Source organism: Capricornis sumatraensis, chromosome 3 (assembly GCF_032405125.1).
Source record: "Capricornis sumatraensis isolate serow.1 chromosome 3, serow.2, whole genome shotgun sequence".
Lineage (NCBI taxonomy): Eukaryota > Metazoa > Chordata > Mammalia > Artiodactyla > Bovidae > Capricornis > Capricornis sumatraensis.
In genome coordinates this window covers 20,247,017-20,272,549 of record NC_091071.1, presented here as the reverse complement: position 1 = coordinate 20,272,549, position 25,533 = coordinate 20,247,017, and the positions used below count along the sequence as shown (strand labels likewise).

Genomic DNA, 25,533 nt, shown 5'->3' with positions numbered 1-25,533 from the left:
AAGGCCAAATTTACCTCTTACTCCAGGTATTTCTTGACTTCCTACTTTTGCATTCCATTCCCCTATAATGAAAAGGACATATTTTTTGGGTGTTAGTTCTAGAAGGCCTTATAGATCTTCATAGAACCGTTCAACTTCAGCTTCTTCAGCATTATTGGTCGGAGCATAGGCTTGGATTACTGTGATATTGAATGACTTGCCTTGGAAACGAACAGAGATCATCCTGTCATTTTTGAGACTGCATCTAAGTACTGCATTTCAGACTCTTGTTGACCATGATGGCTATTCCATTTCTTCTAGTTCAGGTAGACTGGGTTCAAATCCTGGCTCTGTCCCTAACTGAATTTTTGGTGTCACAGGTTACTTACTTTGCGTGAGCCACCTATGAGATAGAGCTCTTTTCTTTTTAATTCATTAATTTAAAACTTTTGTTTATTATTGAAGCATAGTTGATACACAATATCATATAAGTTGCAGGCATACATTGTAGCGATTCACAAGTTTCAAAGGTTAAACTCCATTTATAGTTACTATAAAATATTGGCAGTATTTCCTGTGTTGTGTAGTATATCCTTGTAGCTTATTTTATACCTAATAGTCTGTACCTCTTAATCGGCCACCCCTATGTTGCCTCTCCCCTATGAAATGCAGTTCTTAATGGTACTGACTTCCCAGAGTCTTAGGCAAAGTGAATGAGAAATAATAAATGAGAACCACTCATTGTCTGGCACATGGTACTCAAAATAATGTGGTGATTGATATTATTGCCTGCAAAATATCTGACCCAGTGGGTGCAGTGTGTTACTTGGATCTGATTGCCTCTTCTTCCAGGAAGCCTTCTCAGAAGCCCCCAGACCAGGTTAGGTCTTGAACAACATGGTCCTGCCCCATACTTCTAAGAGGCTTCTTGAGAATGGTACCTGCGGGTCACTCTTCCCTCTGGCATAGTCACAACCAGTGAAAATAATGATGTGTCACGAGCCACGCTGATTAACATGCTCTGATTGTGTCCATGGCTGTGTGGAAGGAAGCCCCAGGACACAGGAGGGAATGTTAAAATATTACATTAATCATCCCTGTAATTAATGTCCAAAGTCTTCCTTCCTCCCTGGAATGCAGTGTCAGGAAACGTGCCTGCTCATCTAATGGTGTTTCTCCATGCTTAGCAGGCTCTTAGGAAATATTAAATAACTGAAAGAATAAGAGAACCATTGCCCCCAATTCAGTTTTTATCAGAAATTCAATCATTCCTTCCTTCAACAAATACTTCTTGAACGTCTGCTGTGTGCCAGGCACTATTCCAGGCTCATGGTGGGTACACCAACGAATAAAACAGGCAAAGATATTTGCGCTCACGGGGTTTATGTTTGACTGGGCATTGATACGTACCCCAGAGGGATATCTTGATACATGCTCATCACTCTTGGAACTGCCTTCTATTTTTAAATGTTTTCTTTTGAAAAATTGAAGGCTAGTTAATTTACAATGTTGTGTTAGTTTCAGATGTACAGCAGAGTGATTCAGTTTATACTATCTATATTCCTTTATTTAGATTCTTTTCCCATTAGAGGTTATAATTAATACAAGATACTGAATATAGTTCCCTGTGCCGTACAGTAGATCCTTGGTGTTTTGTTGTTGTTTAGCCGCTAAGTTGTGTCTGACTCTTTTGTGACCCCATGGACTATAGCCTGCCAGGCTCATCTGTCCAAGGGATATCCCAGGCAAGAATACTGGAGTGGGTTGCCATTTCCTTTTCCAGGAGATAGTCCCGACCCAGGAATCAAACCCGAGTCTCCTGCTTGATGGGCAAATTCTTTACCACGGAGCCACCTGGGAAGCCCCCTGTTATTTACCGATTTTATATATAGTAGTGTGTCTCTGTTAATCCCAAGCTCCTAATTTATCCTACCACCCCCGCTTTCCCCTTTGGAAACCATAAATTTGTTTTCTATGTCGGTGAGTCTTATCTCTGTCTTGGAACTACCCTCTTTTCAATTGGGTTCAGCCATTCAAGTTTCAAGGTCCGTGGGAAACTTCATGTATCATATCAGCATCCACTGAGGGCATGTGGAAGAAGCTTGGAACGGATCTGAATGACCCTTAGCCACCAGTGGCTTCACCAGGGGCCCCTTCAATTACACTGACATGCCCGCTGTCTTGCAGGTCATGCTCTCAGAGCGAAAAGGCACAGATGAGCTGTATGCCGTGAAGATCCTGAAGAAGGACGTGGTCATCCAAGATGATGACGTGGAATGCACAATGGTGGAGAAGCGGGTGCTGGCCCTGCCCGGGAAGCCGCCCTTCCTGACCCAGCTTCATTCCTGCTTCCAGACCATGGTAACTACCTGGGGGCCGGACCCCTCCACCTCTAGGCTTCCAGGCTTTGGCCAGAGTGGTTCTAGCAGTGGCCACCCCCTAGAGGCACCCGGGCCCTTCCCATCCTGGAGACAGAAAGCTGTCAGGCCCAGGGACGGCTGCGGAGCATTTTTCTGAGGTTGCCACTGAGAAGCGCTCTCCCCTGAGGCAGATGCTGTTTCAACAAAGATAAAGAAACTCAGGCAATTGGTTTTATAACCAACTGAGCAGGGCCCTCCTCTGGCAGGAAGAGGTGACTTGGGGACAGGGACTGAGGACTTTCAGTACCACAGTCTGAGATGTTCTAGCAGCAGTTACAGATGGGGATGAGGGCAGAGGTCCTCATGGGTGCCCCTACAGGGTCAGGGTCGGGCCTCCAGATCCTTCAAATAAATGTGTGATTCCATGGTGCAGATTGCATGGCCCTCATAGGACTCCTGGGGCAGGGGGCACAGCGTGGGTAGGGGATGGTGAGCTCAGAGCTAGGCTTCTAAGAAGAAGAGGAAATCTGTGTACTACCTGCTATTCACTGTGATTCTACTTTCATCTGTGAGAATGAGAGGCATCCTTTGAACAACTTCTTTCCTTCCCCCTGTGCATACTAGACCTGGCTCTCCAACCCTAAGCAGGTGCTTGTGGCAATCAGACCACAATCTGGGGCCCCATTCACCGGGTTCTGCTGTCACAGCCCCCATTGCATAGACTGGTAACTCTCCCCCTGTCTGTCTCCTTTGCTTTAAGAGCACGACCTTCTCAGAAATAGGACCTAGCTTTCTCAGCCATCTGCCTCATCTGTGAGCCTTTCCCAGGTACCAGACACTGTGTGTGTGGAGAGGGTGGGAGTAGGGGAAGGAAGGCAGGGCAGAGCCAAAATGCAAAGAGATGAGAGTTAATTCTTGCTTTGGAAGCTTCGCAGGGCAAAGGCCTAGAGTCTTAAAGATGCCTTCAGGGCATGTTCAAGATTATTTTGACTTACTCCAGTCTGCACCCTCCATTCTGATTTTAGAACCCATCTCCTATGCACTATGGGATGCTATTATAAGTTGTGTGTGCTTTAAAGTTTCTTTTCTCCTCCAGCATCCCCAAGTCCTGTGCTCCACTAAGTTCTACTGAGTCCCCTGCCAGACCTGGAACTGGGTTTGGGATGGGTTTTCTCAGTGCAGGCTGTACACTAGTTGTAGAACTACCTGTGGTGAGAGGGGCAGAGTCAGAACCTGGCTCCTTCCTTGTTGTGAGAGTTTCTTGGTACATATTGGGGTCAGAGGGACCTGGGTTCACGTCTCAGCTTTGTCATTTTCTGGCTGAGTGGCCTTGAGAAAATTATGCAACCCTGCTGGGCCTCAGTCTCTTCATATGTAAAGGGGTAATAGTAGCTGCATCCAAGGTTGCTATGAGGAGGAACTGAGATTACACATGAGACGTGCTTAACACGGTGCTTGTTCCCTGGTAAACACTCTTGTGTTCAGCTCAATTGCTCAGTCATGTCCAACTCTTTTGTGACCCCATGGACTGTAGCCCGCCAGGCTCCTCTCTTCATGGGATTTCCCAGGCAAGACTACTGGAGTGAGTTGCTATCTCCCACTCCAGGGGATCTTCCTGACCTAGTGATCAAACCATGTCTCCTACATTGGCAGGCAGATTCTTTACTATTGCACCACCTGGGAAGCCCCCAGACACTCATAAATGTTGGTTATCCACTTCACAGACATTTAACATTGCCCTTGGCCTGGACTGGTACTGAGGTATAGAGCTGAGGAACCTAGGTCCTCTTTTTGAGAAGCTAGGTCCTGTTTTCTCCTCTTAAAGCAAAGGTGACAGACATGGGGATATTAGCAAACAATGGAACGCTGCTGTGATAGCAGAGTCTGGAGAAGTTAAAGAGTCCCCAGGTTGTTCCCTGCATTTTGGGTGAAGGGATGGTTTTTCTGCTGGGGCCCTTGCCCCGAATCCCAGTCTCCCTGCCACAGGTCAAGAGAGAGGGAACATTCTAGGAGCATGTATGCAGTATTTCTTTTGGAAGCTTTGACCCACCAGCCTCTTATCGGGGTCTGCTGGTGACAATGGGCTATGAGAAGATTTTCACTCTGCTGCCGGCAGAGAGCTGAAGTCGTGTTTGCCAGCGTGTGGAGCATGTACCACCATGCAGTATGGTGCTGGGCAGTTTGAAGGGTGATTTTGGATGCTGCATGGACTTTAAATTGTGTTCTTTTTAGTTCACTGTACATTCTTCTGAGTACCTTGAGGAGGATGTTTCTATGTGGTGCTGCTGCTGCTGCTAAGTCATTTCAGTCGTGTCCGACTCTGTGTGACCCCATAGGCGGCAGCCCACCAGGCTCCCCTGTCCCTGGGATTCTCCAGGCAAGAACACTGGAGTGGGTTGCCATTTCCTTCTCCAATGCAGGAAAGTGAAGTCGCTCAGTCGTGTCCGACCCTCAGTGACCCCATGGACTGCAGCCTTCCAGGCTCCTCCGTCCATGGGATTTTCCAGGCAAGAGTACTGGAGTGGGGTGCCATTGCCTTCTCCAACTATTTGGTGCTAGCATGGCCATTAACATCTTTCTAACATTTGCCTTTTGAACAGAGAGGACCAGGCTGCAGGTTCTGAGCTTTGACAAATAGCAGTTTCTTTTACTTACTTACTTTTAACTGGGGAATAATTACTTTACAATATTGTGTTCGTTTCTGCCATACATCAACATGAATCAGCCATAGGTATACAGTTTCCTTTTAAAATATTTATTTAGGCTGTGCTGGGTCTTTACTGTGGCATGCGGGATCTTTAGTTGCGGCGTGGAACTCTTAGTTACGGAATGTGGGATCTAGTTCCCTGACCAGGGACCGAACCTGGACTCCCTGCTTTGGAAGGATGGAGTCATAGCCACAGGACCACCGGGAAAATCCCTAAATAGCAGTTTCTAAGTCATTGTTTTGCTTTTATTTTATATATTTTTTACAGATTTCTTTCATTTAAGACAGCACTATAAAGTCTTTTAATTTTTAAATTTTGAGATATTATAAGACAAATATAAAGAAACTACACACAATGAGTGCTTTAATAATGAGTTTTTACAGAGGTAAGCGCCTTATACCACCATCCAGGTCAAGAAAGAACTTTGGCAGCCACTCCGGAGGTTTCTCTGTGTCCTAATCGCCATCTCCCCTCAAATGGTAGCTTGACTTCTTTGCCTGTCTCTACAGTTTTACCACTTGTTTTATCATCCCTTGATAAGATAGTTTACTGTTTCCACTTTGTAGAAATTTAATGTGTCGTTAATATAATGATTTCCTTCTCCATTCCTTCCATCCTTTTTTTTACTTGCTAAAGAGCCTGGGCTGTCTGACCCATAACATTTTCACAGTCTGAATTTTTCTGATTGCTGTCTGAGGGCCACCGTATCTGTTTCCTCTGTCCCCCGTTTTTTGAAAATTGGTATCTGAACCTAGAGGTTTGACCAGACTCAAGTCTGATCCCTTTGGTAAGACCAGGTGGCTGGTTTTTTTTTTTTTTTTTTTAATCCAAAGGCACATAATGTCCAGTTGCCTCTCTTTTTGTATGTTGGCAACCAGAGGTGCTCTGTGTCTGGGTCCATGAATTCATAAAGGACTGTGAGGTGGTGATTTCCTAATTCTATCATTTCTTTTTCTTTATTAGTTGGATGCTTTTATAAAGAAAGACTTCTCTCACCTGTTTCTTTGTCCCCTGGTGATACAGTTCATCCAGAAATCAGGATAGATAGATGAGAGTTTTCTGTTACTTAACAGTTTTCATGAATTGGTTCACTGTTATGCCCCAAAGGTGACTCAAGTTTGCTTAATAGAGTCTTTGTAAAGAAAAATGTTAAGTGAGGAACAATTCACATCACATGAGACTTGGCAGAGAAGGAGAAGGGCATACATCTTACAAGTCCAAATCTCTAATGTTACCTTGGGGAGTTAAAGCCTGGAGGTATTCAAGTCACGACTAGACCCTTAGACCTCTAGACTCCCTCATTCCCACATCTTCTCTTTTATTGGCAGTTCCTAAATTGACTTGTGGAGATCACCAGATGAAGGACAGTTTCAGTGGTAAATAGACTAAGGAGGAGACCTTGTTCTCAAGGAAGAGTCTGGGCTATCTTGGAGCAGCAGTTTTCAATTTCAGTTGGATGTGTTGAGATTGGGGGAAATTGGTCGTTGGTGACTAATACTCATAAGTAAAGTATCTTCATTTGTAATTTACTGTTTTAAACATGATAGAGTGGATTTGAGGCTCTTCTTTTAACGTTGAGTCTTGAATTTCGGTATGCTTTCTGGAACTGAGGACTAGGGCCTGGGCATGCATGGAAATGGTGCAACATCCTCGGTCCCCTCCACGAGCCGTCACCTGCCAGGGAAGAGCGATTAACAGGGAAGAGAATTGAGTAGATTGGAGTCTTGTGTGGGGAGAAAGGCCTCCTCTTGAAGACTGGCCCCATCCAGCAAGGCTGGGGATGGAACTGGTTGCTTTCTGGTTGGTGAGGATCAGATGAAATCGTTATCCCGTCTGTATTTGCAGGAAAAAAAAAATGTAACTTCTCACATGCCTTGTGTGGTGGCCAAAATTTAAAAAACAAAATAAACAAACAGAAGTACTGTAACTTTAAGTAGCAGAGTTATGCCTGGGTCAGGGAGATGCATTTCCTGCCAGCTGAGTGGAAAGCCCTTGGGGGCTGAGCAGGGTCAGCAGAGAGGAAAGCCAAGACTTCTCCTATCTCACATCCAACACCACATCACTCAGCAGATGCTTATTGAGTGAAAGGCCCCCACTGAAATGCTTTTCTTTACTTTTTCCGTTGTCTAAGCGCTTGTATTTTAAGTTTCAGTTCAGTTCAGTCCCTCAGTTGTGAATCGCAGCATGCCAGGCCTCCCTGTCCATCACCAACTCCCGGAGTTCACCCAAACCTACGTCCATCGAGTCGGCTATGCCATCCAGCCATCTCATCCTCTGTCGACCTCTTTTCCTCCTGCCCCCAAACCCTCCCAGCATCAGAGTCTTTTCCAATGAGTCAACTCTTTGCATGAGGTGGCTAAAGTACTGGAGTTTCAGCTTCAGCATCAGTCCTTCCAGTGAACACCCAGGACTGATCTCCTTTAGGATGGACTGGTTGGATCTCCTTGCAGTCCAAGGGACTCTCAGGAGTCTTCCCCAACACCACAGTTCAAAAGCATCAATTCTTTGGTGCTCAGCTTTCTTCACAGTCCAACTCTCATATCCATACATGACCACAGGAAAAACCATAGCCTTAACTAGATGGATCTTTGTTGGCAAAGTAATGTCTCTGCTCTTTAATATGCTATCTAGGTTGGTCATAACTTTCCTTCCAAGGAGTAAGCGTCTTTTAATTTCATGGCTGCAATCATCATCTGCAGTGATTTTGGAGCCCCCCAAAATAAAGTCTGCCACTGTTTCCACTGTTTCCCCATCTATTCCCCATGAAGTGATGGGACCAGATGCCATGATCTTTGTTTTCTGAATGTTGAGCTTTAAGCCAACTTTTTCACTCTCCTCTTTCACTTTCATCAAGAGGCTTTTTAATTCCTCTTCACTTTCTGCCATAAGGATGGTGTCATCTGCATATCTGAGGTTATTGATATTTCTCCTGGCAATCTTGATTCCAGCTTGTGCTTCTTCCAGCCCAGTGTTTCTCATGATGTACTCTGCACAGAAGTTATTTCAGAGATTTGATAATGCAATAGGGCTTCCTGGTCACTCAGTGGTTTAAAAAAATAAAAAATCTGCCTGCCAAGCAGGAGACTCGGGTTTGATCCCTGGTCTGGGAAGATCCCCTGGAGAAGGAAATGGCAACCGACTCCAGTATTCTTGCTTGGGAAATTCCCTGGGCAGAGGAGCTTGGCAGGCTACAGTCTATGGTGTTGCAGAAATGTTGGACATGACCTAGAGACTAAACAACAAGAATGATGCCTACAATATGTGAGACACAGGTCCAGCCATCTTAAGCCACATGGATGATGACCCCTGGATGGGTCCCAGCATCACCCCCATTTCACAGATGAGGGCACTAAAGCCGTACGTAATAGCTCGTACATTTCAGGGCCAGGATTGGAAGCCAGGCAGCCAGGCTCCAAGGGGCTTTACACTTCATCACTACAGGGTGAGATCTTCTGAGTGCATGTTCCCCGATTCCCATTTCATCTGACTCACCTGGGGTGGAACTGCCGGCAGCCAGCCTGTCTCTGAGCTTTAGCGGGGCCCCGACCACATCCCTCACCTACTCCATAAAATGTCACCCCTACTGCACCCCTCCTCTTTCCACCCCTCTCCCTCCCTGGACTGAACCTGACTCTCCATCTGAGCATCTGCCATCGTGTGGACCAGTGAATACTCTGCTTCATTCCAGCCTCACAGAGAATCTTGTGGTGGAAGGATTTATCTGACATCCCACCTTGGAGATGAAAGGATTGAGGATCTGGGACATGGAGGGTAGTTTGCCCTCGACACAGCACTGCTGAACCCAGAACCCAAGTTTTTCCTAATAGATTATGTTGAGTTGCTACCAAAATGGGCTTAACAGACAAAAACAATAAAAAGCGGCAGCTGGCATTAGTGTTCGGCGAGTGTCATACTCTGTACTCAACACTCTACAGATAACCTCTCATTTTATCCTCCTGACACCACCCTAGGTGAGCCCTGGAACTGCCCCCAGTGTAGAGATAAGGGTGCTGGTATTCTGAGAAGTAACTTGAGCAATGCCACGTGGGAGTGGGGGAATGGCAATTCCCAGTTGCCATTCACAGTGCCCTCATCTGTGAAAAGGGGACGGGGGGGCTGGGATTTGCTCTGTAGGACTCTAGAACCCTCAACCTTGAAGCCTTGCTAGCTTGCTTCCATCTTACGTCCAGATTCCTTTTTCTAGCTTATAAATTATCTTCACTGTCATGATCATGCCTGCTTTTAACAAAGGCACCAAAAGCACATACTACTGTTCACGCGTCCTCAAAGGAAGCCAACCCTCAGGAATTTGCAATGGCTCAGCTTACACTGTAAGTGACAGTTTCCGTGGTGGCTCAGATGGTAAAGAATCTGCCTGCAGTGCAGAAGACCTGGATTTGATCCCTGGGTCGGGAAGGTCCCCTGGAGAAGGGAATGCAACCCACTCCAGTATTCTTCCACAGACAGAGGAGCCTGGCGGGCTTCCATCCATGGGGTCACAGAGAGGTGAACACAATTGAGTGACTAACACTTTGACTTTGATTTTTGACACTGTCGGTGAGTGGCAGGTGACCTAATGCCCCTTCAGGTGTTCATTTCACTAGGAAAGCATCACCCACTTGTCTCAGAAGGATATTATGATGATTGGAAAGACTTTATGGTCGGAGTGATTTTCAGATTTAGGGAGCCGTGCATATAGGTGAGACAGAGCATTATCAGCCCAGCTCAGGTGAGCGGGAAAGCCCAGGAAGGTGGTCGTCGTCACCTTCTGGAACTACATCTCCCCTGACCCCAGACTGGTGCTCTGGAGGTGGAGCCTGAGCTGGAGTAGACAATATCCCTAAAGCCAGCAGCCCTGGAAGTCAGATCATTACTGCCAGTCTGCAGACGGTACTAATGCTTATTGATTCTGTCAACAAGTATTTATTTGTTGACATAAATGTGTCAGGACCCAGCTGCACCACTGGGAGAATGCATCCATGAACAGAAGAGATAAAAGTCCCCCGTTCCTTTGGAATTTACATTCAAGTGGGGGAGACAGATAATAATAATAACAAAAAATAAGGGGGCAAGAGATAATGGATGAAGACAGAGATGCTATTTTTGATTGGATGATCGGGGCGGTGTTTCTGATAAGGATGACATTTGAGCAGAGACCAGAGCAAATGAGGGAGCGAGGGATGTGGATATCTCAGGGCAAAATGTTCTAGACAGCAGGAAGAATGAGTGTAAACGCCCCAGGCAGGGACATGCTTGGCGTGTTTGAGGAGCAGCGACCAGGCCAGTGTAGCCCGAGTGGAGTGTCATTTTGTATCTTGTGACCCAGAATTCCTTTATGAATCAGCTACCTTTAAAAAAAAATGACAGATTTAGTGTAGCGTGCTGCACACTTGATATGTTTTTCTTGCTACAGACTTAGAATTTGGAAGATAAAAGATTCTTAATAAAAGAAAAAGAATCTTGATGGTGGTCAGAATAGATAAAAGGGAAAAAGACTCCCCACCGATGTATGAAACAGTTTTTGTCATCCTTAAAATGAGGCTAATTTAATTTCAAAAAACTTGTTTAGAAAAGCAAAGTTACATCAGAAGTATTCTTAGACAACTGGATTTTTTAAATCCTTGAAAAATATGCATGGCTCAATTTAACAGAAGATGTAAGATATCAAATTCTATTTAAGAGATTGTTCTAAATGTGTTAAAATTGGATTTGCAAATGGAAAAGAATCAGAGATATAGACAAATCAAAACATTAATTTGATTTAGGGAGGGGCCTGTGGGTAATTGTCTTCATTTTGAATTTATATTATTTCAGGAGAGTCTGTGATAAAATAAAAGTGTTGAATGTACCACAAGGTGGCAAAAGTTAATACTGAAATTGTTGTTCAATCGCTAAGCCATGTCCAAATCTTTGCAATCCCATGGACTATAGCATGCCAGGCTTCCCTGTCCTTCTCTATCTCCTGGAGCTTGCTCAAACTCTTGTCCATTGAGTTAGCGATGTCATCCTACCATCTCATCCTCTGTCTTCCTCTTCTCCTGCCTTCAATCTTTCCCAGTACCAGGGTCTTTTCCAATGAGTCGGCTCTTTGGATCAGGTGGCCACAGTATTGGAACTTCAGCTTCTGCATCAATACACAGATGTAGAAACCATCAGAAGGGGGTTGAATTTTTAGTGATTTGCTCATTAGAGGAACTGGTCTTAGGAGAATGGGGTTTAGGCCAATTTTTCTAGAAGTACAAAGGGATAAGTAGGAGCTTCTCAGTCAAATAAATCTAGGTCTGAGATTCCTGGCTGTGTGACTTCCAGGAATTCACTTAACAGATCTGAATATTGGTTTCATCGTCTTTAAAGTGACATAAGAGGTGAAGATTAAAAGAGATGGTATACAAAATGCAGAACAAATAATAAATGAGGCTACCCCTTTGAGCTGTGCTGTAGGGGCACCTGGCTGCCTGGGCACAAAAGGTTTGCATTTCCTCCAGCCTTTTTGCAGTGTTTCCCAGGGACAGTTGTCAGCCCGGCACATTCATGCAATTTCCCAACTGCCAGTGGGCACAGGCAGTTGAGTCTCCTTAGCAAAACATCTATTTTAAATGTTTTCTTTTCAATTGAACATATGCACTTCTTTTTTTTTTTTAAATAGAATTAGATTTCATGAGTCATTGAAGGACAGAAGTTACTTCCTCCCCAAATTTGCTGTTGTGGCCCAGCAAGAACTCAGTTGCAAGGCATGCTGGGAGGGACGTCAACCCAGAATGCAGAAAGGGACACGAAAGGGGATGAGAATGATTCCGCTTGTAGAGCTGGCTCCTGATGACATGTCCATTGAGCACGGAGAGTGTCTAAGGGGTCCTTGTAATTCAGGGTCAAGTTTGGGTTGGCAGCAGTATCCAAGGATATGGTTAAATGTAAGGGTGTTGCTGTAGGAAGCTCTTGGCAGTAGTCTCTATGGTTGAGTTGCAAGAAATAGAATACCCTTCTTTCAAATATTTCAAAGAAAATATTAGAAAGAAACGACCAAAAGGCAACGACCTGAGCCTCACGAAGATCCAGAACTTCAAGGCTTTTTAGACTAAATCTCTGTTTCTTTCTCCATGCTTTCTTTGTTTCTGCTCATGGTAACATGGCTTCCCTAGCCCCTGTTGGCCTGTCCACCAAATTCCCACATTCCAATTCATACTCAGGAAAGAGAATCTGATTGGTTCAGCATAGGTCAGTTGTTTTATTCCTAGTCCAATCACCTAGTAAATGACTACTAGTTCAGTAGGAAACTTTAAGAGGAGTTGTGTCTACAGGGAAGGAATAACTGGTGCTCTTGTCAGGTGGGAGACAGCATCTTGAGTCCAAGGAGATCGATTGGGTTGGAGCAGGACATAGCCTGCTGCTAACAGTACAAATAGGTTATCCAGTGTCTCCAAGGAGAGGAAGCTGGAGAGATAGGTGTCTGGGCCTTAGGCAACTAAAGCCATCCAAGAATCTTGAGTGCAAGAAAGGACCCAGGAATGCAACCCAGGCATACAGAGCTGGGATGGGTAGGAATGGACACAGCCTGCTTCTCTCTACCCTCTTTATGGTGACCTTTGTGTATTCATTCAGTAATCAAAGGTCCAGAGAATTCCAAGGAAGAAGAGAGATGGCCCTAGCCCCAGTTCATGGGGTTGCAAAGAGTCAGACACAACTGAGCGACTGAACTGAACTTGAGAACTTTGTTTTCTATGTGGAAGTGCAAAGCTTAGAAAGCTGAAAATGCAGTTAGAGGAGCATCAGATTGCATGATTCTGATAGTGATTCTTAGGCTACAGAATACAGAGGAAATAAGGTGTCACACCCTCATATGAATGAGGCTCCACCAGTTTGCGTGGACTCTGTGTGCATCATCTGTTACATCTTTGCAAACTCCCTTTGGAGGAGAAGCTGTTCCTGTCCCTTCAAGGAGGCAGAGGAAGTTTAAGTAACTAATGCAAGATCTCAGAGTAAGCAGGATCTCTAGGACTTGCACTCAAGACAAGCCCATGCCACAGCGAGAGCCCTTAACTGCACAGCTTCTTGAGAGAAACAGATGGATCTCTACAGTAAGAGAACAGTTTATAGACAGGATTGATTCACTGACCAGCTTGGCAAATCACTAAAGATCATTAAATAGATTAACACTTACTGCAACTCACCTTAGAGAGGGTACACGCTTAGAGTTGCCCACATTGCTGATTTTCTCTGTCCGGGATACCTTATTAAAAGTGGCAGGTGTCCTCCTGGCAGTTACATGGGCATCATGTCACATCCTCCTTTCAGCTGACTTAGAGGAACAGTGATTATCTCTTTAAATGCCCCACCCTTTCCATGACCCCCCTGGTGAACTCTGCACGTGCAGTCCAGACATTATTTTATTTTATTTTTTATTTGGCTGCCTTGGGTCTTAGTTATGGCATGTGGTATCTAGTTTCCCCACCAGGCCCCCTGCCTTGGGAGCATGGAGTCTTAATCACTGGACCACCAGGGAAGTCCCCCGTCATTATCCTCATACTCACACTCCAAATTTGAGAAATGCTATCCAACCATTTTGCATGCTGCAGTGACAGACAGATATTTAATTTATTTACTGATTGAACATGAGAGGTCATGGGGAAAGGAAATTTAAAATTAACTGAAGTTGTTTCACGCTTCAGGGACAAGGGCAGTGTGTAAATGAAAAATCACCACAATAACGAGGACAATTAGGGAGGAACACTTTGAAAGTTGAGCAGACTGGCTAGTTTGAGGGGAAAGATGGTGAGCTTGCCTTTCAGAGCCTTTAATTGGAGTTGACGGTGGAACACCCACATAGAAACGTCCTATAGCCAGCTGGAGCCGACTGGAGCTCAGGAGAAAGGGAGAGGGTGGAAACTGAAGTCAAGATTCATCAGCCTAGAGCAGTGAGAGTTGATGTTTTGAGCTGCGACAAGTCCTCTTTGGAAAACAGAGCAAGTAACAGGAGCAAGTAGCTGGACTTGGAGTCCAGACTCAATACCTACTTTCTAATGTCCACGTAGGAGAGGCCAGCAGATAGGCCCGATCCAAATCCACTGCATGTGACTAGGAGAATGATCTTTAAAGCCCTGGAATAATTTTATAGAAACAGTAGGAGAGCAAAGTCAAATTTTAGGACAATATGGGGGGCGGGGGGCGGGAATGGGCCTCCCAGGTGGCTCAGATGGTAAAGAATCTACCTGCAATGCACGTTACCCAGGTTCGATCCCTGAGTTGGGCAGATCCCCTGAAGAGGGGAATGGCTACCAATTCTGGCTTTCTTGCCTGGAGGATTCCATAGACAGAGGAGCCTGGTGGGCTACAGCCCATTGGATCACACACCTGAGCAAGCTATCTATGGGGGGGTGGTAATAATTATGCTAGAATTGGAGGTGTTGGTTGAAGGCCATTTCATGAGCTGAAGTCCCCAGAGCTCGCTCTCTGTACCTGTTGTGAAGTTTCTCTGAACACATCTTACTTTAGATGGTGGCTTGAGTTAGTCATGTATTTGTCTTAACTGAGATTCTGAATTCTCTGCAGGCAAGACTTGCATCGTATCAATTTTGTTCCTTTAACTCCTGATACTGTGACTTACAAAAATAAATGCTCAGTTAAAGTTCTAAAAAGTTCACTTCCCTGCTCAAGATGGGCTCTAGGTTGCCCTTGGCAGTGCTTTCCAAACTTCCAAAACTAATCTTCCTTGCTCTGGAGTGGGAGATGAACTTGGTGGTACAGGGACGTTTGTTTCTAAAATAAGGCATTTAAGGGACTGATGTACCAAAAGCAGACTGGTTATAGTGTACAGTCAACAGAGTCCAGGTAGGCATTTATTTTTTTTTTACAGAGGAAACAGTGACTCTCCATTTGTGAATTTGATATGAGGTTTTAAAATTTTTAAGTAACTGTGTTTAAGTGGAAAAAAAAAAGGTGAGTTAATGAAAAAATATTTTAAAATAAGTAAATGTTAGTAAATGAGTTAGATGGTATACTCAGTAAAGATCTTAAAGTGAGAAGACTGAAATTTGGGTGAATGGCCCACCCTGCCTTGCTTGAATCTCCTCTTTTGTAACTCCGTGCATTCTACTCTCCCTTGCCAGAAGTGTTGTTCAGTTACTCAGTCATGTCTGACTTTTTGCGACCCTATAGACTGCACAGCCCAGGCCTCCCTGTCCTTCACCATCTCCTGGAGCTTGCTCAAACTCATGTCCATTGAGTCAGTGAAGCCATCCAACCATCTCATCCTCTGTCGCCCCCTTCTCCTTCTGCCCTCAGCCTTTCCCAGCATCAGGGTCTTTTCCAGTGAGTCGGCTCTTCAAATCAGTAGCTGTAAAATCAGGGGCTTCAAGTGCTAGTGATATTTTTTCACAGTACGCATCAAAATAAACACAGAACTATAAAGGTAAAACCATATGCATCCATAGCCCACCTAAAATTATCTCCCTCCCCATTTTAGGAAACGTTGCCATTTGGAAGTTTATCTGGTCTCCCCACTTGCCTGGGGAATCCTTACTGTCGGGCACCGCGGATCATTCACAGCAGCATTTCTGGCAGTAGGAGAGCCTGGCATAGAGTGGGCATCATTAAGTATTTGCTCGGAAAATGAAAGGACAGCAAGATGCCAGCCGTAACGTTTAATAGCTGAAGCACCGGTGTGCCAACACCGCACTCGATACAGTTTAGAGACGACAGATCTCAGTGGGGCCCCACATACAGTTCGAGGTAGAAACAGACCACAGAACATGGCATTATCCACCCTGGAGTTCTCTCCCTGATGTTGAGATTCTAACTAATGAGTTTGGGGGGTGGGGGGCAAGTTGAGTTCTTCCAAGCAGAAAGCAAGCTCCTGAAATCTCTCCCTCACTTACTTCTCTCTCTCTGGCCAATGCCATCTGCTAGTTTTAAAAATAATTTTTAAAAGCAAGTGTTTTGGTTCTCTTCAACGTGCAGCAAAGACAGATGCTATTTTTAGGCTTGTTTTCTATCAAAACCCCCCCCTAAGAACCAGGGGCTGGGTGTCGGCAATTCTGGCTGACTGTCTCCACTCTGCCACTAACTTGTAAGTGACCTTTTTGCAAATCTCATATGCCTTGGACACTGAGAACAGAAGTGATAATTCTGTCTCTCATTAGAAATGTTGAGAGGGTGAAGTAGCATCGGGGTGAGAAAGTCCTACGATAGTTCAAAAATAATTGATTAACCCATACCCCTCCCTTGTGGTTTGCCAGCGTTTTTGACACATGGCTGGATTTCTATATTCTCCCCTGGACAGAGAGCTCCCAGACGGGAGGACACACCCACACATCCATGCAATGTCTGGGTGAGAACCTTATACAGGAAGCTGTATAATAAGAGGTTACAAGTGTAGACTCTGAAACCACCCTGCCCAGCTTCAAATCCTGCCAGAAATGGTAGTCCTTGTCACATTGAATTCTTTAGAGAGATGAAATATATAAAGCGCTTTGTCACATAGCAAGTGCTTGCAAGGTGGTAGCTTTATTGAATGGTTGTTATCCTAATTATTGTACGCTCAGTATACATTTGACAAAAGCACGTATGACTGTTATGTATAAGACAAAGTTCCGTGCACTGTAAGGAAGATTTTTTTTTAATGGTAGATTAAACCTTTGCTGTATGGCCACCATCATATTGTTGTTCAGTTGCTCAATCGTGTCTGACTCTTGGCAACCCCGTAGACTGCAGCACGCCAGGTTTCCCTGCCCTCCACTATCTTCTGGAGTTTGTTCAGTCTCATTTCCGTTGATTTGATGATGCCATCTGATCATCTCAACCTCTGTCACCCCCTTCTCCTCATGTTTGAATGCTTTATATATGTACCTACTCTATAGGACAGGTGAAGCATGTCCACTTTACAGGCAGAGAAAAAGCTGGAGGTTTGAGAGGTTAAGTAACAGCAGTTACACAGCCAATAAGTGATGGAGAGAGACTTGAAATCCTGTACTGATTTCATAGGGACCCTTTGCCCTACACATTACTTCTCTACTAACTCCGCTCCTGGTCTAACAGCCCCCGACAATACCTTCGTGACTTTTGACAGCAAATCCCCCTTTTAAATTGGCAACCCAGCCAACATATAAATAAAACCCAAACACGTATTTCACAACATCACCAGTCCTGGAAGCCACACACAGGATTTTTACAGTATCCTGTTGGTTACAGAGGTCAGTCCTGTTCATAGAGGGAAGGGACGACACCAGGAAGTGAACATCGGGCAGTGAAAATCACCGGAGGCGGCGCCTCATGGAGGCTGGCTCCCACGGCTGCGTATTACCTGTCATACAATTATTCACCCTTTATTAAAATTAGCTTTCTCTGAAATGATGGCCATTAAGTCACAAGGTTGATGTGCTGGTTGTATTTTCCAGTACAAACGAGAGTAAATTTAGCGTTATTAATTTTTTCCTAATTATTACTATTATTTTTTTACTGTGCTGGGTGTTCACTGCTGCACGGGCTTTCCCCTAGTTGCGGTGAGTGGGGGCTGCTCTCTAGGTGCGGTGTGCGAGCTTCTCGTTGCGGTGGCCTCTCTTGTTGCGGCTCCAGGGCGGTAGAGTACAGGCGCGGTAGTTGTGACGCATGCGCTTAGTTGCTCTGCAGCATGTGGGATCTTCATGGATCAGGAATCGAACTTGTATCTCCTGCACTGGCAAACGGATTCTTTGCTACTGAATCACCAGGCAAGCCCAGTGTTATTCTTTTTTTCTTTAATTTCAGAGACTTTTCTGGTGGTCCAGTGGCTAAGACTCTGTGCTCTTAATTCGAGGGGCCTGGGTTCGATCCCTGAGTGGGGAACTAGATCCCACATGCTGCCTCTAAGAGTTTGCATGCCACAGCTAAAGACCAGCACAGCCAAATAAACAAAAAGATTTTTTAAGAAGTTTCACGTTCTCCCTGTGTTCTCGTGTGTACTTCCAATGGCACAAATAATCCATTTGGGGAATCAAGGTACCTGGCCTGTCGTTGAGTCCTGGGGTTTGGATCATAAATCTCAGCTATTACCTGCTCTCCATCCGGGGCCCAAGAAACTCCAGAAGGCTGACTTTGCTCTTTGCTGTCTCCTTCCAGGATCGCCTGTACTTCGTGATGGAGTATGTGAACGGCGGTGACCTCATGTACCACATCCAGCAAGTAGGCCGGTTCAAGGAGCCTCACGCCGTGTAAGTGGCGCTGTGCTTTCCCCTTGGGATGAATGAGTGGGTGGTTAGTTCCTTTGGGTTTTTAGCCAAATAAGAATTTTAAATATCTTGGGCTTCTTGTTTAAGAGAAATGCGTGGCCGGGACAGAGGGTGTTCTGCTGAGATGGGCTATTTGTTTCTTGCTTAACACCCGCTAAGAGCTGGAAGCTTGAAAACCACAGCTATTTCTTGACCTCCACGTTTAGCCCCTGGCTCTTCAGGAAAGCCCTAAAAATTCCTTGCGGAGTGTCACTGTAGGCTTTGTGTTTTCCTTTGCTCATATTGGTTAAGAGCTTACCATGTGCCAGGCTCAGAGAGTTTAGAGACTTGCTCACAGTCACAGAGCTCGTGTGAGGCAGACCCAGAATTCTGACCCAGATCTTCCTTGCTCACGTTCTTGCTCCCTCTTAGCTGTCCTCATTCCAGGGAGATGAGAGCTCAAGCTGCATAGTGGCTACACTCTGTGGCTCTTGGAGTGGGGAGACTGACTCTGGATTTTTGGAAATCTGTTTCCCCTGCTGAGTCCATTCCATCACCTTCAGCCCACAAGGCAGCCGGTCTCTTTTGTCTGGAACACTCATTTCATCCTGGGTCTCCCTGCAGTTGGTGAATGGGTGTGTGGCAAGTCACAGGATCGGCAGTGCTAACCTCTCCTAGGGAGGTTGCTGGGTTCCTACTGTCCCTCCGGAGAGCCTGTAGGGCTCACCCAGGGCCCCATCCTGTCATTGCAGAGGCCTCCTGGTGCCATGCAGCTCAGCCTTGCCCCCTTTCTTCCCCCCTGCCCAGGTCACAAGCACTGATTCTGGGAGGGTTACCATTCCGCTGCTTCCAGGTCATGCCATTTGTGTGTCTTGGCACAATTCTAATGGGTTGCTTAGAAGTAAAAGGACTTGTAACATCTAATTGACCACTGACCTTTATTCCGTTATCATATGAGACACATTGTCAGGACACTTTACAGAGTTCCCCAAAGCCCTGCCCAGCCTTTACAACTGGGCTTTCTGGGTCTCCCAAAATCTCTCTCTTAGATTTTGAAAATGAAAAGTTAACACTTCAGCCAGATGCTGTTTCCAATTCTGTCTGTGCTGTTTATTAGCTGTGTAACTTGCTCAGGGTATTTCCTGTCACTAAGCCTCAGTTTCCTCATTTGAGGAACAGGGAGGTAATTGTAGCACCTTGTTGCTCTTTAGTCACTCAGTTGTATCTGACGTTTTGTGACCCCATGGATTGTAGCCCACCTGGCTCCTCTGTCCATGGGATTTCCCAGGCAAGAATACTGGAGTGGGTTGCCATTTCCTTCTCCAGGGGATCTTCCCAACCCAGGGATTGAACCTGTGTCCCTTGCATTGGCAGGCATATTCTTTACCACAGAGCCACTACCTTATAAGGTTATTGTCAAGACTGAATCAGATAATAACCTGAAATGATACGAGGTCGATGGTAAGTCTTCCACAGATGTTAGGTGTTGTCATTGAGATATTTTAACTTGTCATCTGAAACAATCCTTCTCTAGCCAGTTCATCATATCCTGTGGCCTCCTCCCCACTAAACAGTTGCTGAACCTCTGCCCACCCTATTTGGTCCTTAAAGCAACCTCATAGCTCTCTAAACCCTGTTCATCCATCCAGACTCCCATACTTCGTTTTATGAGCTGTGTGGTTGACCGTCCATGGTGAGACATTCATGCCCTATGCTCAGTTCAATATTGTATTGAATTCTGAGAGTTGCGGGCATATGGTGTCCTTGAATTTCTCCATTGCTTTTTTTTTTTTAATTTCAGATTTTACGCTGCAGAAATTGCCATCGGTCTGTTCTTCTTGCAGAGCAAGGGCATCATTTACCGGTAAGCGAACACTGCTGTACTTTCCATCTCCTCGGCTCCCTCGGCTCCTCCCTTCCCTGCCTCTTTCTTTAACTGCTTTTAAAATTAGAATCCATGGTGGGGGAGGAATCCTCCAGTACTAACTTGGGCATGTGCTCTGCCAGGCAGCATCGCCCACTGCCCTGGCAAAGTTTGGGCAGCTCTGTATGATGATAGAAGATCTTGATGGAGTCTGCCTCCAAAGATGGTTCGGAGCCTCAGATGTGAGACCATTTGCTCTAAGAGGAGGAGGCTAACCACTGGGGACCCAGCACATCCTTCTCTTCCCCGTGGACCCCACATTTGGGACGCAAGCAAAGACTTGGCTGGCAGAATGTACTGGATCGTATTATTATGAAACAGATTTCTTTCTTTCTCTTTCCTTCTTTCTCTCTCTCACTTTCTTTCTTTTTGTGCTATGTAACTACAGTTTGGGAATGGATCTCTGAGTAGCTTGCCCTGAAAGACAGGATTAAGTTCAGGACTTGGCATTTGCCCGTTTTTGGAGGAGCAAGCGTATGATCATAGTTGGATGAGTCATCCCACTTTATATCTCATGCAAGGCAGACTGTGGAGCCTGGGGCTGCTATTTGTCAGTGAGCCCAGGGTGTATCATTCTCCTTATACCACATAGATGCAAGCATTCCAGTGCAGGCTCAGGCTGGTTTGTTGTACAAGGGAGGCTGGCATGTGGCATGGGGCTTCCAAAGGACACTTGGCCCAAGTGAGGGTCTGTTTAAAAGATCTTGAAGAGTCATCAAAGTCCATTTGATTCACTGATTTGATAAACATTTCTTGAAAGCCCACCATATCATATACTGGCCTCTACTTTAGGTGGGGGGATGCACTGTGAAGAAAACGGACAAAGGCCAGCCTTTGTAGAGTTCAGATTCCAGTGGTGGAAGACAGATCCCGTAACTCATAAAAATGCTGTCTGTAGTGAGAAGTACTATGGAGGGAAGCAAGTAGGAGAGGGGGCTGATGTGGGCTGGGTGGTGGTGCTTGCCTGACATTCCATAGAGAGCATGAGATTGGGGTCTGAAGAGTTAGGGAAGACCCTCGGAAGCCTGGTCTTCCTAAAGCAACTGAAGGACATGGGAATAAAAGGCATAAAGAGATTAGCTTGGTGATCTCAAGGCAGAAGGTGGAAGTGAGGCTGCTGGCCCTGGTGGGATGGAAGGTGAGGGGCCTTGCCAGAATCCTGCAGAGTCCTGGGGCTTTTTTTCACTCCTTGAGGTAGCAGGTCCTGAGTGCATAGAGTCCCCACTTTGCCTGTGTGCTCCTGATAACAGAGGAATGAAAGTCAAGAAACAGAGTGGCTTTACCTGGCACAGCCCTGATCTCAGTAAAGAAATAGAAACAGCGAGTGACCATAATAATTTCAACTGTAAATAGTGTAGTCATTCTCACCCTCAATGAACATGTGTCATCATGCATGCATGAAACGGGACCCATGAAGCCTCTGATTCCCCCAGCTTCCCCTTTGACTGTCATAGTGGGAGCATCTTGTACTGAATGTAATTCTGGTGTTGAAAGGTACACATTATCTTCCATATGACATGAAGACCCCTACATTCAAGTTGATGACTTCAGCTGGTGCTTAAACCAAAGAACAGGGGATCATGGGTAATTGTTCACTCTACACGATTTTCTCCTTACGTGCTGACATTTGAACCTGACTCCTCTATGGGATGGGCTTCCACCAGAATAGAATCAGGCACTTAAGCATTGCTGAGAAGATAAATTAAGGGACTATAAGTTTATTGGAAGAAAACTCAGTCCCACGGGAGGAACCAGGACAGAAAATGATTTGAGTTCTTGCCAACAGGTCTGGGATTCAAGGCAAGGTTTCTAAGATATCGGAGAACTAGACTGGAATCTGGGATCCATCAGTCCAGGTCATAAAATCCAAAGATTAAGATTCTAAGTGCTAGACCATGCCTGAATGCAAAGCTTTTTCTCCTAACTGTGCATTCTTCCTTTCCTCCTCCATTATATTTGTCATTCTTTTAAGCCACTCACCCTCTGAACCCCTTTCATTTGTGGGTAGGAATGGAGTCCATATCTTCCTCTAATGATTTAACACAGCAGATACTTTTGCAGCCTTCCTATAGGAAGCGCAGACACACAACTCAGGCTCTGATGCTCGTCACATTCACCGAAGACGTTGAATTGGAAGTTAGTGGCCAGGAAGCAGAGCCTGTAGGATGGAGACTGGACGTAGTCATCAGCTATGTCTAGTTCCCAGAGGTGTGAGGGGAAGTGGTTCTTAGGAATAGCACCCAGAGTCCAGCACGAGGGCCTCATGGAACAAGGGACAATGTCTGTACCCAGTGGTGGCATCAGGGGCACCCTCACCGGGTTGTCTCTGTGCCGGTTAGTCATTGTTCATGGCTGCGGAGCCTCCAAGTCTGCTCCGCCAGCCTTCTTGGAGATCCTCAGCGCTCCCCCAATTCCTTTCTAAAAACTCCTTTTTTGGCTGAAATAGTCAGAGTTGGTTTCTGTTGCTCACAATCAGGAGCTTTGGTGGAGACGGCAATTGATAATCAAATGAAAACTGCAAAAAATTTACATGACAGAAGATAAATGGTTTTGTAAGTTCACAGAGATTGGTTTCATGGTGGCAGAGTCTTTCTAGGGGCGTCCCTGATGGCTCAGCAGGTAAAGAATCCACCTGCAATGCAGGAGACACGGGTTCGATCTCTGGCTTGAGAAGATCCCCTGGAGGAGGGCATGGCTACCCACTCCAGTAGTCTTGCCTGGAGAATCCCATGGATTGAGGAGCCTGGTGGGCTACAGTCCAAAGGGTCGCAAGGAGTCGTACATGACTGAGCAACTGAGCACATCTACACAAAGTCCTTTTAAATGTTATAAATGCCCTTCTTCTTCGTTTGGGTCTCTGGATATTTGGACAGCTCTCAAGTAAAGAGGGTGAGGACTCATAGTAGATTTGTCCCCTCTGAGGACCACGGCTGGAGATGTTGGGCGAGGGGAAGATGAAAGACTTCCAAACTTAGTGTCTGATTTGTAGATTGCCATCCTTGGAATGTGTATTGATTTTGCTCTTGATGGATTTGTGAACATGAGGACATCTGGCCAGCCCCCTTTAGAAGCATAGATGAGGATTTATTGCATTAAACAAAAGAATGGAGTGGACTATCAAAACATTATTATGTGACCATTTGCTCCAGCCCCATGACCTGCTGGCTCTTAGCACTGGAAGCTCCTTTTCTATAATAGACAGAGATGTCATCACTTTTGGGGTTGCCCCAACTGCCTGTTTAGGGGCATGTGGTCAGGCTGAGGGAAATGTCATGGGTCTCTGTTAATCAAATCACATGCAGACCTGGTATGTTAATTGCTTCCGAGTCTAGCTTTTCTAAGTTCTAAGCAGGCCTTCAGAGACCACTGTGGCTTGTAGAGAAGCATGAAGGTTGGATATGGGTAGTACCATGGACAGCAGTAGAGATCCTAGGATGGTGCTGCTGTTGGTAAACAGTGGAGTGCAAATGGGCTTCCCCTTGGATGAAGAGACCTCACAGACACAAATAGGAGATGCCAACATATATTTTCAGGTTGTATTCTTTTAGTTGAAAATTATGACAGCAACTCGATTGAAACGAACTTTCATTAAAAGAGACGTGTTATGGCTGATATCAGAGAAGGCTGACATCGAAGAAGTACTCCAGTACTCTTGCCTGGAAAATCCCATGGATGGAGGAGCCTGGTAGGCTACAGTCCATGGGGTCGCGAAGTCAGGCACAACTGAGAGACTTCACTTTCACATTTCACTTTCATGCGTTGGAGAAGGAAATGGCAACCCACTCCAGTGTTCTTGCCTGGAGAATCCCAGGGACGGGGGAGCCTGATGGGCTGCCGTCTATGGCATCACACAGAGTCGGACACGACTGAAGCGACTTAGCAGCAGCAGCAGCATGGCTGACATAACGGAAAAGTCTAGGATTGGGGCTCAAATGATGTTATGAGCATTTATTTGCTCCCTCTGAGTTCTGCTGTATCTATAGTAGCTTTCTTCCCCCCACCTGGTGACCCCTTGCACAACCAGACTTAGTTTCTACCACCAGAGAAATCCTGCTGTAAAAAGAATTCAGATCTTTCCTGAGGGTGCCAGCAAAAATGTTGGGGCTGATGTTAATGTTCAGAGGCTTTGATCAGCTCATATGGGGTCACATGGCCAGTCCTGAACTGTGACCAGGAACTGTGATCCACTGTGACTAGCAGGATGGAGTATTTCCACTGGCCAGGACAGGCAACCATGACCACTCCTGGAAGCAGAAGTTAAGTTCAGCATCACCAACTTCATATGGCTTGAGAATCAGGGAAGCTGTTTCTGCAAAGAAACATTAGGATGTTCTCACCCCAAGACTCTAGAATAGGCAGAGCCACAGATGTCCACCACCCAGCAAAGGTGATTTGAGGGAGAGATCTGAACTGAACGGTAGATCCCTTAACCTTGGAGGAAGTTGGGCTTCTAATGGGATTGAGGAAGTCTGGCCCATAGATCATACCTACTCACGGGTGCTGAAACACCCAAGTGATGACTTTGGAATCAGTGTTACGGGAGGAGGAAAGTGTAATGCTACTGGAGTCATCAGATATGCTGGAAATATGCAAGGGTCCCCAAACATCAAACTCTCCCCATCAACACAGATGACATAGAATGAGAGTGGAGCCCGTGTCATTTAGGGCATCACTCTTTGAAGGTGATACCTTCCTGATCCTCTGTTATAGTAACCTCCCCCCATTCCTGTCCACCTCATCATTCTTTTTATTTCCTTCATATCATTCATCAGAAGCTACAATAAGCCTGCTTATAGATTTGAATACTTGGTAATTGACTTTATCCCTCTACTAGAATTTAATCTGAATAAGAGCAAGATGCTTGATTATCTTGTTCATAATATACTTTGCTCCAAGAATAGTGTCTGTCGCAACGTAGGTGTGCAACAAATATGTTTTGATTGGAAGTCAGTAGAAACCCCTGGGTTCATGACCTAGGAACTGGCTTAGGGGAGCGTGGGGTTCTTGGTGGTAAATAAGATGCTTTCAATCAGGTTTTTTTCCTTCATGCTCTTCAGAGATTTTTTTTTAAATGATAGTTTTGTATAAAACCTTCCTATGAAACGTAGGGGATCCTGATGTTGCAAAGGTCATCTCTAGAGATGCCTCCAGGTAAAGGACACTTCTGTGGATTCTCTGCCCAGATGGAGGAAGCTTCTGTTTTATTTAGCTGTCTGTGGATCGCTCTTCTCAGAGTTGCTGTCTCATTGCATCCTCCCGAGATACTTGGCACAGTTGCCACTGCAGGAAAAGAAAAGCACAGAGGGCTGCAGCCCCTCGTGTCTCCCTGCCAGATCACAAGCTATTGGAGGGTGAGGATCGGGTTGTACTCACTGCTGTGCCCC

General features: G+C 45.6%; 1 protein-coding gene across 2 annotated transcripts in view; it reads left to right on the top strand.

Moving 5' to 3' along the window:
• PRKCB (protein kinase C beta) overlaps nucleotides 1–25,533 on the top strand; it is a 374,584-nt gene that overhangs the window by 309,582 nt on the left and 39,469 nt on the right. For both annotated transcript variants that reach the window (XM_068969543.1, XM_068969542.1), the window contains exons 10-12: nucleotides 2,167–2,340; nucleotides 18,137–18,228; nucleotides 20,027–20,089. In XM_068969543.1, the coding sequence (XP_068825644.1) occupies nucleotides 2,167–2,340; nucleotides 18,137–18,228; nucleotides 20,027–20,089 (329 nt within the window). The remainder of the gene's footprint in view (nucleotides 1–2,166; nucleotides 2,341–18,136; nucleotides 18,229–20,026; nucleotides 20,090–25,533) is intronic.